The sequence below is a fragment of the Mytilus californianus genome, unplaced genomic scaffold, assembly GCF_021869535.1.
Source record: "Mytilus californianus isolate M0D057914Y unplaced genomic scaffold, xbMytCali1.0.p SCAF_9, whole genome shotgun sequence".
NCBI classification, from domain to species: Eukaryota; Metazoa; Mollusca; class Bivalvia; order Mytilida; family Mytilidae; genus Mytilus; species Mytilus californianus.
Genome location: NW_026262745.1, coordinates 37,744,082 through 37,757,618, shown reverse-complemented (window position 1 = coordinate 37,757,618; position 13,537 = coordinate 37,744,082). Strand labels below are relative to the sequence as shown.

General features: G+C 31.6%; 1 protein-coding gene across 1 annotated transcript in view; it reads left to right on the top strand.

Moving 5' to 3' along the window:
- The window catches only part of LOC127716709 (uncharacterized), a 112,682-nt gene extending 101,922 nt beyond the window's left edge, over positions 1 to 10,760 (top strand). Inside the window, exons 24-28 of the mRNA XM_052222959.1 lie at positions 2,041 to 2,214; positions 4,211 to 4,352; positions 5,054 to 5,212; positions 5,606 to 5,763; positions 6,174 to 10,760. Coding sequence (XP_052078919.1) covers positions 2,041 to 2,214; positions 4,211 to 4,352; positions 5,054 to 5,212; positions 5,606 to 5,763; positions 6,174 to 6,293 — 753 coding nt within the window. The 3' untranslated portion in view covers positions 6,294 to 10,760. The remainder of the gene's footprint in view (positions 1 to 2,040; positions 2,215 to 4,210; positions 4,353 to 5,053; positions 5,213 to 5,605; positions 5,764 to 6,173) is intronic.
- Positions 10,761 to 13,537: the final 2,777 nt, after the last annotated feature.

The following is a 13,537-nucleotide window of genomic DNA, read 5'->3' as shown; positions in this document are numbered from 1 at the left end:
ACAGGAAATTACGATTCAATTTTTTTCTAGGAGTTACGCCCCTTTGAACTTATTTACTTTAATGTACTACTGCAACAGTTTGTCATCTCAACTCCTCTGAAACCACACAACAAAATTTCATAAAACTTTGTAGATAATAAGGACATACTACGTAGATGTGCATATCGACAGGAAATTACGATTCAATTTTTTTTCCAGGAGTTACGCCCCTTTGAACTTATTTGCCCAATATACTACTGCAACCTTTTGTCATCGCAACTCCTCTCAAACCACACAATAGAATTTCATGAAACCTTTTCAGATAATAAGGACATACTACGTAGATGTGCATATCGACAGGAAATTACGATTCAATCTTTTTTCTAGGAGTTACGCCCCTTTGAACTTATTTGCTTCAATATACCTCTGCAACAGTTTGTCATCGCAACTCCTCTGAAACCACACAACAGAATTTCATGAAACTTTGTAGATAATAAGGACATACTAGGTAGATGTGCATATCAACAGGAAATTATGATTCAATTTTTTTTCTAGGAGTTACACCCCTTTGAACTTATTTACTTTAATGTACTACTGCAACAGTTTGTCATCTCAACTCCTCTCAAACCACACAACAAAATTTCATGAAACTTTGTAGATAATAAGGCCATACTACGTAGATGTGCATATCGACAGGAAATTACGATTCAATTTTTTTTCCAGGAGTTACGCCCCTTTGAACTTATTTGCCCAATATACTACTGCAACCTTTTGTCATCGCAACTCCTCTCAAACCACACAACAGAATTTCATGAAACCTTTTCAGATAATAAGGACATACTACGTAGATGTGCATATCGACAGGAAATTACGATTCAATTTTTTTTCCAGGAGTTACGCCCCTTTGAACTTATTTGCCCAATATACTACTGCAACCTTTTGTCATCGCAACTCCTCTCAAACCACACAACAGAATTTCATGAAACTGTTTAGATAATAAGGACATACTATGTAGATGTGCATATTGACAGGAAATTATGATTCAATTTTTTTATCTGATACAACTTTTTTTTCTTACACTTATTTTATTTCTCCAATGACAATGTGGGGACGTTGGGTATGTGAGCGTGCTCACTAAGGTTCTTTCATTAGGGTATCTAGTTTAAAAAATGTGTCCGATGACCCCGCCAACCAACCAAGATGGCCGCCATGGCTAAAAATAGAACATAGGGGTAAAATGTAGATTTTGGCTTATATTTCTGAAACCAAAGCATTTAGAGTAAATCTGACATAGGGTAAAACTGATTATCAGGTCAAGATCTATCTGCCCTGAAATTTTCAGACAAATCTGACAACCTGTTGTTGGGTTGCTGCCCCTGAATTGGTAATTTTAAGGAAATTTTGCAGTTTTTGGTTATTATCTTGAATATTATTATAGATAGAGATAAACTGTAAACAGGAATAATGTTCAGCAAAGTAAGATCTACAAATAAGTTGTCATGACCAAAATTGTCAGTCAACCCCTTTAGGAGTTATTGCCCTTAATAGTCAATTTTTAACAATTTTTTGTAAATTTTTGTAATCTTTTACAAAAATCTTCTTCTCTGAAACTACTGAGACAAATTTAACCATACTTGGCCATAATCATTATTAGGGTATCTAGTTTAAAAAATTTGTCCGATGACCCCGCCTTCCAACCATCATGGCCGACTTGGTTAAAAATAGAACATAGGGGTAAAATGCAGTTTTTGGTTTATATCTCTGAAACTAAAGCATTTAGAGCAAATCTGACAGGTGGCAAAAATGTTCATCAGATTTAGATTTATCTGCCCTGAAATTTTCAGACAAATCCGACAACCCGTTGTTGGGTTGCTGCCCCTGAGTTAGTAATTTTACAAAAATTTTGCAGTTTTTTGTTATTATCTTAGATATCATTATAATATCTAATACTATTAATTATGATTTTAACCTTATTTTACATGATTTCCAAAGCATCAGTAAATACAGGTGAGTGACACAGGCTCTTGAGAGCCTCTAGTTACAATAGATTTTTCTTTTCAGTTCATCCTGGTATTTTCAGCAGTAGGGTATGAGCCATTGTCAGCTAAATACAGTATTGATATTTACCCAGTATGGACAGAAGTTGTTGGTTTTATAATCCTAGCCATTCCTGTTATAACCATTCCAATCTTCTTAATTTATAAATTATGTAGAGGTCAAGGATTATTGTCTCAGGTATGTAGAGTTCAAGTCAATTGTTTCAATAAATTCCAGTTCAACATATGTAAAAGTCAAGGAAAATTGTCTTGGAAATGCATAGTTCAGACAATTGTTTCACATGTGTATTGGTCAATGTTAGTTGTCTTATTGTTTATAGTAAAGGTTAAGGTTAATTGTATAATATAGGTAGAGGTTGAAGTTATTGTGTCACATTTTGAAAGATCAAATATGTTAAGGCATATTGTCTTGGCTACATATGGTAGTTTGTATGGTGTATTTCATTTCTTTCACTCACTTGGCGAGAACACAATCTGGCAAAAGAAAAAGTTAATATATTTCAAACACAATGCATTGTCATTACTGTGGATTCATTTTTATTCGTGGTATACCAATTTTGTGGGTTTCGTGGGTCACAGCGAACCACGAATTTAAGAATTCAACGAAGAATAATCCTGAGAAATGTGTATGGAGTCGGATGTTTATTTCCGGTTATGTTATGCAGTTCTAGTATAGTGTTGACTATCGATAAATATTGTAACATAACACGTGTTTTTAATGAAAGAAGATACAAGTATTTTGATTAAATCAATAATAATAATTTCAGTGATAATTTACTTTTTAAAATTGATTAAAACTGTTCATGGAAAATAACTGCAAGTTGTTAATCACCGTGTCATAGTTTGGTTTACTGGTGATTAAGAATCAATAGGATTAAGTACGGGGATATTGCCTGTAGGTAATATTGTTTTTGACAGGAGCATGTATTTTCACACCTTTTACTTATATGACTGTTTATTATATCGTGATTAAGGAAATGAGCTTTCAATCATAGAGTTTTGAATGCCTTATAAAATTCCGACAAGAATTTATAAATTGTAAAACAAACAAATAATTAGTTGTCTCTGTCCATTATTGTAATAGAAGTTTTCAATGAACACTTTAACCTATCTAGAATGACCAAGCGAGGATTTTGACAATTCAAAACTTTTTCTATGAATTCCTTCTTTTTTGTTTGTTTTATTATTGATCAAATCAAGGAGGTTATATGATCTAAATCAAAAATAAATCCACGAATTACGTATCTGATTTTTTTTTTTTTTTTTAATCAGCGATCCACGAATTTACGTATACCACGAAACGTCTTTTTTTCTCTATCCACGAAAATTGATACCCACGAAAATAAATGAATCCACAGTATATAAAAAAAAACATTGGATAAAGAGTTTTCAATTAAGATATCAATGGTTCTATTTCTTTCTTAACTTATTTTCAAGTAATTTATTTATGAATATTGATAACCAGATACAATTCATTCAACAACAATGTATCAATATATTACATTTTTTCTGTGAGTTCACATTTAAGATGATATTAGTAATGTGTAAAATAAAATGCAATTTCATGGCTTTAGATTAAATTATTCTTATAATAAAGTTAAAAGGCCTGCATGTAAACCAGCTTATTTTTACAAGCAATTTATTTATAAATAGTCACAAATATATCAAGCTTGTTCTTCTTTTGTATTTATACACCAACAAAGATGAAAAAATGCCCAAAAACACAGTTAGGTTGGCTTGAAAATGCCAAATGTTGAAAAAAAAAGATTCACAAAAACAAGTCAGGTGTACTGTATATATCAAATGCTGAGGGTATTTGTATAGTCTATTCTTACAATGTCTTAATTATACCCCCGCTTTAAAAAAGTGGGGGTATACTGTTTTACTTCTGTCTGTCCATCCGTCAGTCCGTCTATCCGTCCCATGAATATTTTTCGTTCTTTCTCAGGAACTACATCATAAGGATTTCTGAAATTTGGTTTCAGGGATTATATAAGTCAGCTATACCGTGTGATGCGTTTTCAGATTCATCACTCAACAATTTCCTGTTTACCAAACACTTACATATTTTTACACTATTAAAATTATCCATATTTGGGACGGGGTATCATTAGTGAGCAGTAGCTCACAGTTTCACTTGTTCTATCATAATCTTAATTGTGTTCTGATTTTAGAGATTCCATGTAGCATGTCAGTCTGAGGCTAATTGGGGTCCTGCTTTAGAGAGACATTGGAAGAATGTAGAATATTTCCCTGCTGTAAATACCAACACATTAGCTGTTGATATTGACCACTCTCCATTACACACAGTATCAGGTGAGCTTGAACACTCCCTGATACACACAGTATCAGGTGAGATATGATCAACTATATGCATGACAAGTTGTAGTTTTTGACCATTTACCTTAAATCCTAACACTTAAGCAATAGATATTGCCTATTCTCCATTACACTCAGTATAAAGGTTAGATATGAGGAACGATTTAAGATCAAAGCAAAGGACAAGATGTGGGTTGGAATTTATTAGGTAGATATAGAATTAAAATAGACCATTCTCCATTGCAAGCTCAAGTGTATTCATTTTGGCAGTATTACCTGTATTTTGTTATAAACTGGTTTATTGAGTATTCTGTATTGTTTATTATTTATTACCAACATGATTGTGCAACCAGGCTGTTTTATCATTTCATTCATATCTTCATCAGAAATAGTACCTAGCAAATGTGTCCAAGTATTAAACTGAAAATAGCATTAATGGTGATCACTTGATATGATGAAGAAAATTAAGAGATTCTTTGCATCTGGAATACAATATTTTTAAATAAATTAAATATTTGGGATAAACATGAATTATCTCCCTTTCAATTCATTACATTAAAAAAAGAAATAAGCCTCAGTTATTAAACCGATTTCTTGACACATCAGAATTATCAAAAATAGTTTGAATTTTCTTTCTTAATTATATTTTATCTAAAAGAAGAGCATGTAGTGATGATGTTTTCATTTTTCATTTACAGATCATGTTCATTTTACCACAGTTGGTGTACGTGTTCCAAGCTTGTCACAAGCCAGTCTCATTCCTAAACCACCTTTGTCCCCAAAGAAACCCAGAGATATGAGAGAACGAGCCATACTCAATCATGCTTACACCAATCCCCAGTTCCATCAATCCACTGGTAAGAGTTCTGCTTTTTATTTTAATTTGAACTGGTTTCTTGCATGGGGTATACTGATTTGATAACTGAAATCTTAAAACAGTTCCTTCAAATGATATGTTGTTTATGGTTTTTAGATTATATGTGGTGTCTTTCTGAAATTCTTCCAACTACTAATGATTAGCTGTGGAAAAATCTAAGGAAACAGCGTGCAAGGTTTTAGTTTGCAATTTTTTAAAAGCAAACTGATTAATCAAGCTGCACAGCATGCAAGCTTATTAGGGGATAAATTTCTTTTATGGTCAGTTGTACTGTACAATATTTTTGGTAATTCCTGTATTATTTTCTATGTGTAATTGAATAATAAACATGATACAGAAGCAGGTACTTAAAATGTCTCCATACTCATTCCAGCTTCCATTGATAAATCAACATTTACACCAGACGATGTTTTCATGGACACAGATTATTTTATTGTCAAAAAACCATTGTCCATCACTGTTGAAACTAAAGATGCCTGTACGCAAACTGATCAAATCATCAAAAGTCCAAAACAGACAGATAAAACAAAGGTATGACTGTCCAAACAGAAATGAATTGACTGTACTCATGAATCATATATCAATTGTTTGGTAGATTGTTTAATTCAACTACACATTTTGAACTCAATCAGTGAAGACAATAATTTGACATTTGAATTAGAGAAATGAGGGTTTTAGTTTGAATTTCTGATAATGTTTAACACAAATTACTTTCAAACCTTTAATGTTTATCAGCAGAATGACAAATACAGAAGTCCAAATTTTAATGTTTAAGAGAACAGAGTCAACAAACCAACCAATGTCTTTTTATGGTTAAAAATTTTTGGCAATACATAAATTATTTTCCATTGAATATGAAGCCTAATAAATAAATACTGCAAATTTAAGAATTTTAGTTAAACTACAGACCTTTGATTTAGATTGCAATGTTTCTTTTGCAGACATTAACTTTTCCTTCCACAAAACAGAAATCTTCTGAAGATGTTAATGGTTTAATAGAAACTAATGAAAACAAAGATAACGCTCCTGCTGTATTACATGTGAATGTGACACATTTCTGATAAAGAGGAAACACTCATGGTTCAGGATTCATTATTGGAGGATCCGACTATAGTGGAGCCCTTAAAGTTGGAAATCATTATTGGAGGATCGTACTAAAGAGGAGCCCTCAAGGTTCGGAAATCATTATTGGAGGATGGTACTAAAGAGGAGCCCTCAAGGTTCGGAAATCATTATTGAAGGATCATACTGAAGAAAAGCCATCAAGGTTGGGAAATCATTATTGGTGGATTGTACTAAAGAGGAGCCCACAAGGTTTGGAAATCATGATTGAAAGATCGTGCTAAAGAGAAGCCCTCAAGGTTCGGAAATCATTATTGAAGGATCATACTGAAGAAAAGCCATCAAGGTTGGGAAATCATTATTGGTGGATTGTACTAAAGAGGAGCCCACAAGGTTTGGAAATCATGATTGAAGGATCTTGCTAAAGAGAAGCCCTCAAATTTTGGAAATCATTATTGGAGGATGGTACCAAACTGGAGCGATCAAGGTCCTGAAATCATTATTTGAGTATCATACCAAAGAGGAGCCCGCTAGGTTCGGAAATCATTACATGGAGGATCATAGTGAGGACTTCCTTCTAAGCAGGATATATTATTCCTATTTGGAAAACCTCATAAATTTACAGCCGTGAAAGTTGACACCAAGTGAACTTCAATACCATGAATTCCAGAACAGAGGAAAAGTTTTCCTGTGGTCAATAAAATCTAAAAACCTGAAATGAAAGTACTTTCATGGTGATACACTGTAAGGAAATGATTGACAAGAAGTAAAAAATCACATGGTGATTAGAATTTCATCAAGAAGTTAAATATCAGATAATATTTAAGAAATAATACATCAAATTATTGAAATAAATGAAGAAAATTACATATCATAAATGTTGGTTAAAGATAAATGTACACTGAGATACATCATGAATGACTTAAGACTGGAACATGGGAGAGAACTCTTGAGACCTTATAATAACAATCCAAACATACATGAATTGACATTAATAAACAATTTATAGTGTCCTTGATCAATATCAAATAGTAACATAAAAATAGATCATTTAATAGAGAACAATATATGCAATTAGATGCAAATTAAACACGTTATATGTCAATATAATCAATTATGAATAGAATGAGGAATGAACTGGTACACACAGGATTTTCAAAATGGCTTTATTTATATATCTAATGATGTTAATGGTGTCCACATAGGAATTTAATTGATTTTGTATTACGTCAAACATGATAAAGCACTAAAAAGGTGGTAATGAAATTTGAAATACAATAGTCACATGTATTGGTAATTTTTTTTGTTTAAATTGAAGTTAACCTTCAACTGAGGATATCAAGAGAAGTGTTAGGTCCATGATGTTTTACAGCAATAATATTAACATATAATAGAAAATATCCAGTTTGTATAAGGTTTAGTTAGTAGTAAGACTCCCATTTCTGAGAGTAATAGGTTGTACTTAACAACACTAGATAACATTTAGAGATAGTACTGTAACTGGAATTAAGTAAACCAGTTTTATCCCATGATTGTTATTGTCCTAATGGCAAATTGAGAGTAGTTTTAGTTTTCTGCACATCAGGATAATATCATGGTATGAAAAAACTCACGAAAGATATCAAGCTTATAATTTACTTGTATCAAAACAGACGGAATGAAAAATCAAATACACAGTTTAAAAGATAAAAAAAAACAGAAAATTCTAAAAGGGATAAAGGGCCACGGTGGCTAGGTGATCTTAGTTGTTCCTCTTAAGTGATCATTAGCCTATCAGCTCTGAGGTTGTTAGTTCTAACCATGCTCATTGAAAGGTACTTTAGACTTCTATCTTAATTGACTATGATTGCCAGTGTTCCTGCAAAATGTCATAGTTCTCTTCAGAAACTGGGGATTCCTCAAACAGTATAAGCAGACTGTTAAACATTACCAAGTGTGCTGAAAGTGCCATTAAAGACCAACAATCAATCATGACATGAAAGTTTTATTTGCAGAAATAAACTTTATCACAGGTTTAGAATTATACAACCTAATTCATGTAATGCCCAAAAAATTGGGTCTTGACAGAAGAACCAAAAGCAATTGTCTTTAATGCTAGGGAACTAAAGGCAAGGGGTAGATTGACAGATGAGATTTTAACTTTGTGTTGTCCATAAAGTTCTGGTCAAAGGAATTTGTCTTGCAGTATATTTTAAACATTGTTTCGTTTTTTATGCATCATCAATTTTTAAAGCTGTATGTATTTAAATGAATCAAATCACCATTGTAAGATTAACATTCTGTATGCCCTTGATCTGGATCTGTAAAAAGTTTTTATTTGTGAAATATCTCATCCACAACAAGAAGGAGAAACAGTTGTACAGCCCCTTTGATTTTTGTCAATGTTATCAATTTGATAACATAAAATTTGTCTTCAATAACTTTGAAAAAATATTTTTCATTGATTGCTAGGAATTTTTTTATTTTTTTAAAAAAGCCATCAATATATATAATGAAGTTAACATCCACATAAAAATGGAAGCTTCTGTGTTTTATTGATTTGTGTATCATTTGAAATTATAAACATGCTATGTGCAGTTATATGTAGTGGTGTATTTCCATGTTTGACTATTTCGAAACAATCTCTCTCTAGATTAATTGGGATACAAAGTAATTAAAATATCCTCATCAATCTTCATGGCAAAGATATATTGAAGGGATACTTTACACCTTTTATGGGTGAAAATATGCTTCTCCAGATATAAAAAAGTCAACATTTGTGGTCACTAAGGAATTAGATTGTTGAGCAAACTTGTAAAGTGATGAAATTATGTGACTTTTGTTGTATATTTTTGTGATTTATAAGTTTTGTATGTATTTGAATATGAGGCCCCTTTCTGTCCGCATGCTTCATATACATTTGAAATGATTAAATCCTTCAAATGTTATGATTTCTGATTGTGAGTTTGTATAAAAAAGTATTTATGATAGGCTGTGCCATCAATCAATACTATGATACTGCAATAGCATTTATGCATTTCATTTCAGTTCAGCGTTTACTAGCTACTGTCAGCAAAGACCTTCTTCATGACTTCTCTGTATTGTTACATATAGTATATAATAAGGAAATAACCTTGAACTGTGCTTGAGATTAAAGTTATATGTAGTTTAGATTAATATGTAAGGAAATAACCTTGAACTGTCCTTGAGATTTACATAATATGTCTTGTAGATTAATATGTAAGGAAATAACCTTGAACTGTCCTTGAGATTTACATTATATGAAGTGTAGATTAATATGTAAGGAAATAACCTTGAACTGTCCTTGAGATTTACATAATATGTCGTATAGATGCTAAGACATGGCTACATTGTCATTGTAATTATGTATAATCATTCAGTGAATTTATATGAAGTATTGACAGTTCCACCCTCTTGAAATTCTAAATAGATAAAGAATTATGTTAACAGGGAATACATGTGTAATTATATTTTTATACTAAGCAAGAATTAGTATTGACAGACGCACCTGCTTGAAACTTTTAAATAGATAAAGAATATTGTAAAGAGAGAAGTACATGTGTAATTATATATTTTTACTATTTTGGAAGCAATAATTCTCATCTTCATTGTTATAGTGTCATTGTATTATACTGATGAATATTCTAAAAGGAATAATCTTCACCAAAATAAGGACAGTAGTTGTTTATTGTTGGGAAAACTTTCAGAAGGACAAAAACCCCATGTTCTATGTCAAAGTTAAGATAATACTTTTTCGCTAATACTTATGTAGGAGGATCATTAAACAAGCATGTGAGGTTACATTTACAGGGAATTTTTTTATTGTTATGCAATAATTAACTTATAAAAAAGAAAATATTATAACATAGATAGGGACCTTAGGTTTATATCTTATTTATTTAAGTCTAAGCTGAAAATGAAACAGTGTTCCTTATTGTCAAACAGTGAGAAATGTCTTTTTGTATTTTGGGAATAAAGCATGTGTTTTTTAAAGTCAATTGTGAATGCAATATAGCAGTAAAGGTATTTTAGTCAACTTGAAAATAATATCTGGTAATTTGATATGAGCCTCATTAATCCATGTTATATAGACCATAATGCAAGCAATCGTTGGCTTTTTTTTTAAATTTTTAAAGTGAATAGCCCTTATTGCTTCTACTAGAATGAATGAAGTTTTGTATTTAAGCTGTAGAAGATGTAATACACAACAATATTTCCTTTTTTGAAATGTTTCTTAATGGGATTTAAATGAAAAGCGCTGGATTGCTTGTGTTATGAAGAACCAAACAGGACACTGTAGTTGATCAAGAAATATGTCCGGAATAGAAGCCTAAAATTGCAAACAATTGTACAAGTTATAGATATGGTTGATATAATTTGTTATTTTAAATTTTTTAATTGTTGAAATTGTTTATTGTTAATGTAATCAAGGCCAACGTCTGTGATTGAATAAAGTTTTGATACCAGCATGTCTTTTATTACCTGAAAAATTTCAAAGTTAGTAATATCTCATCTCTAGAATATAGATAGTGATCAAGAATTATCAGAATATGAATGGAATGAAAGATTTAGGGTATACATCTATGAGACAGCAACCTGACTTCTTTTGGCTTTTTCTAGTTTCTGTCTAATTGATTCCCCTGGAGGTAATATTAAATCTTTAACAAAAGACAAGTTTCAATTACCTATGTCTCGCTTCATAGTTCAGAGAAGTTTGAGAATAAACTACAAACAGAAAATACTAGATCTGACATCAGCAATAAATTATTTAAAGGAAAAAAAACATCAAGATATAACTAGAGCATCCATTGAAGAATTCCTTGTAATGTGACATGCACACTAATATGGTTGTAGGTTTAAACTAGTTTTTGACCTGACTGTGACAAAGGTAGAGATATTACTTTCCTGATGGCAACAGCTGTGGAATTAACAATTTGCAAATACCATCAATATTTTATCGTCACTTTTTCTCAGTATGACAACAACTTATATAGAGGTTTACAATTTTCGTGATGAGACCATGATAGCCAGTCGTTGTCGCATTACCATTGCCTTATTTTAATGCTCCATTAGTCGGATCAAGTTTCCAGAATGTGTTCTTTCCTCGGTAAATATTCATGATTCATCAACAATATTTAGTATATAGATGGATCCCAAAATAATGTCATATGGCCTTGTCGATTTCACGCTTGTATTGTCACGTTCAATTTATTTTAGACGAAGTGTATTCATCACCTTATGCTTCTAGTAGGTCAATATTGTGTATATCGATTCATTGTAATAAGTATATGTCCATATGTCAGACATATGTCATATGGCCTTGACCAATTTCATGTTCCAATGGTCAGGTTAAGTTTTCTTGATGAGGTATTTTCTTTGAAACTACATTGCAGATAAATGATATTTCGTTTGATGATTGATTTGAAGAAGTATATGTCCGTCTGACGCATTTCATATGTAATCGACACAATTTGCATGCTCTGCCAGGTAAACATTTTAAGATGAGGCATTTTCCTAAATAACTTTACATTATATATGTATACCTTTCTTTGACCATACAACCCCTAATTAATTTGTCATGCAATAACTAGTACGATCCAACAAACAAAACGAGTTATTACTGTGTCATCAAAATCATCTGAAATGAACATTAAATACAACCTGATAAAACTGACAAGAAAACATTCAGGATCAGATACTGTCTCTTGGTGTTAAAATCGCTCTTAAACCAATGATGCAATGGCCATGTCATTATCAGTTTATTTTTCGACTTGAATGTCCCTTTGGTATCTTTCGCCTCTCTTTTACACTTTATAGAACTTATTGATGTACAGGATTTGAATTTTAACCATAGTTTTTTGTATTATTGAGGTCTGCATTTATTCGGTATACAGACGAAAAAATTTAACAAAACTACCAAACTCCAAGGTAAATTTTAAAAAAGGGTGGAAGTTCATAAAACCCTACAAAGTCAAACGCTCGACCATGTCAACCAACGGAACGGATGGAAACAATTATCATATATGGTTTTGATATTAATCAAAATAGATATGATTATGTCTAATTATGTTTATTTTCGGAATATCCTGTAATATGCAAAAATAAAAGTGCAAAAAGCTATACAAAGTTCTGCCAAATGTTTATGATTTTGATGGAATGTTTTTAAAACTTTCAATTGCAGACAATGACATGTGTTTCATATTTGTATTCTACGATCTCGGAATAGCATTTAATAGTTTACGATGATTTAAAACAGAATGCCTTTTGACTCTTAAAATATATCCCGTTCTTTCACAGAAAAAAGGGGGAGAAAATATCCAGGGGCAATCCAAAAAATCCAATGGCAAAAAACAAGACGAACATACAAAAAAAAAAAACTGCACCCAAAACTTACGAAACGTCATCAGATATGATTTGATCATTATTCATCAACAGCTTTATCATAATTTATTTAGCTAATTGGGATAACAATTATCATAGATTGAATATACTTGAAGATCACCGGCCATTAAATTTAAGATATTAGAATATATAAAACAAAATAATGGATGCACGTACATTACTTTTGTCTTTTTGCCAAATTACATTTCCATTGTATCCATGAGACCAAATAGGTTAGCTTCATTCTAAAGCGATTCTACATTCCTTGGTCGTCAAAGCATTTTACATTTATATACAGTCGGTCTAAGGTTATTATTTTTTAGACACCAATAACTTTTGTCAAACATCATAGAACTTTATAAGACTGTTGCAGAAGATGTTTATGAATTTTAGATTTTTTTTAATTGCTCTTATTTTACTGATGAATGGACTTTTTTGCAGTTAACATTTTTAAGCAGTTTGGGATAAAATGTTTAGACATCACTTTTTTTGTAAAACCTTCATGGAATGTTTTGAAACTATGATAGAAGCTTCCTCATGATCAAGAAATAGCATCTGCATGAGGAAGTTCTATTTTGTACTTTTTCCGTATTTTACTGATAAATGGATTAGGTTTTTATCAGTTAATAGTACCCTCTAACAATAACAGAGTCAATTGCAGGCGTGAGACGGGCTTCCGCAAAAACTTTTACTATTGGTCTGTCGGGGAATAAACAGTTACAGAATATTTGTAGTTTTAGACTTTTTAATCGACAAACTATATTTGTTGAGTTTGGTGGAATGATATTTCATCAGACAGTCGGTATTCCAATGGTACTATTTGTGCACCATGACTTGCCGAATTGTTTTTGTGCTCACATCA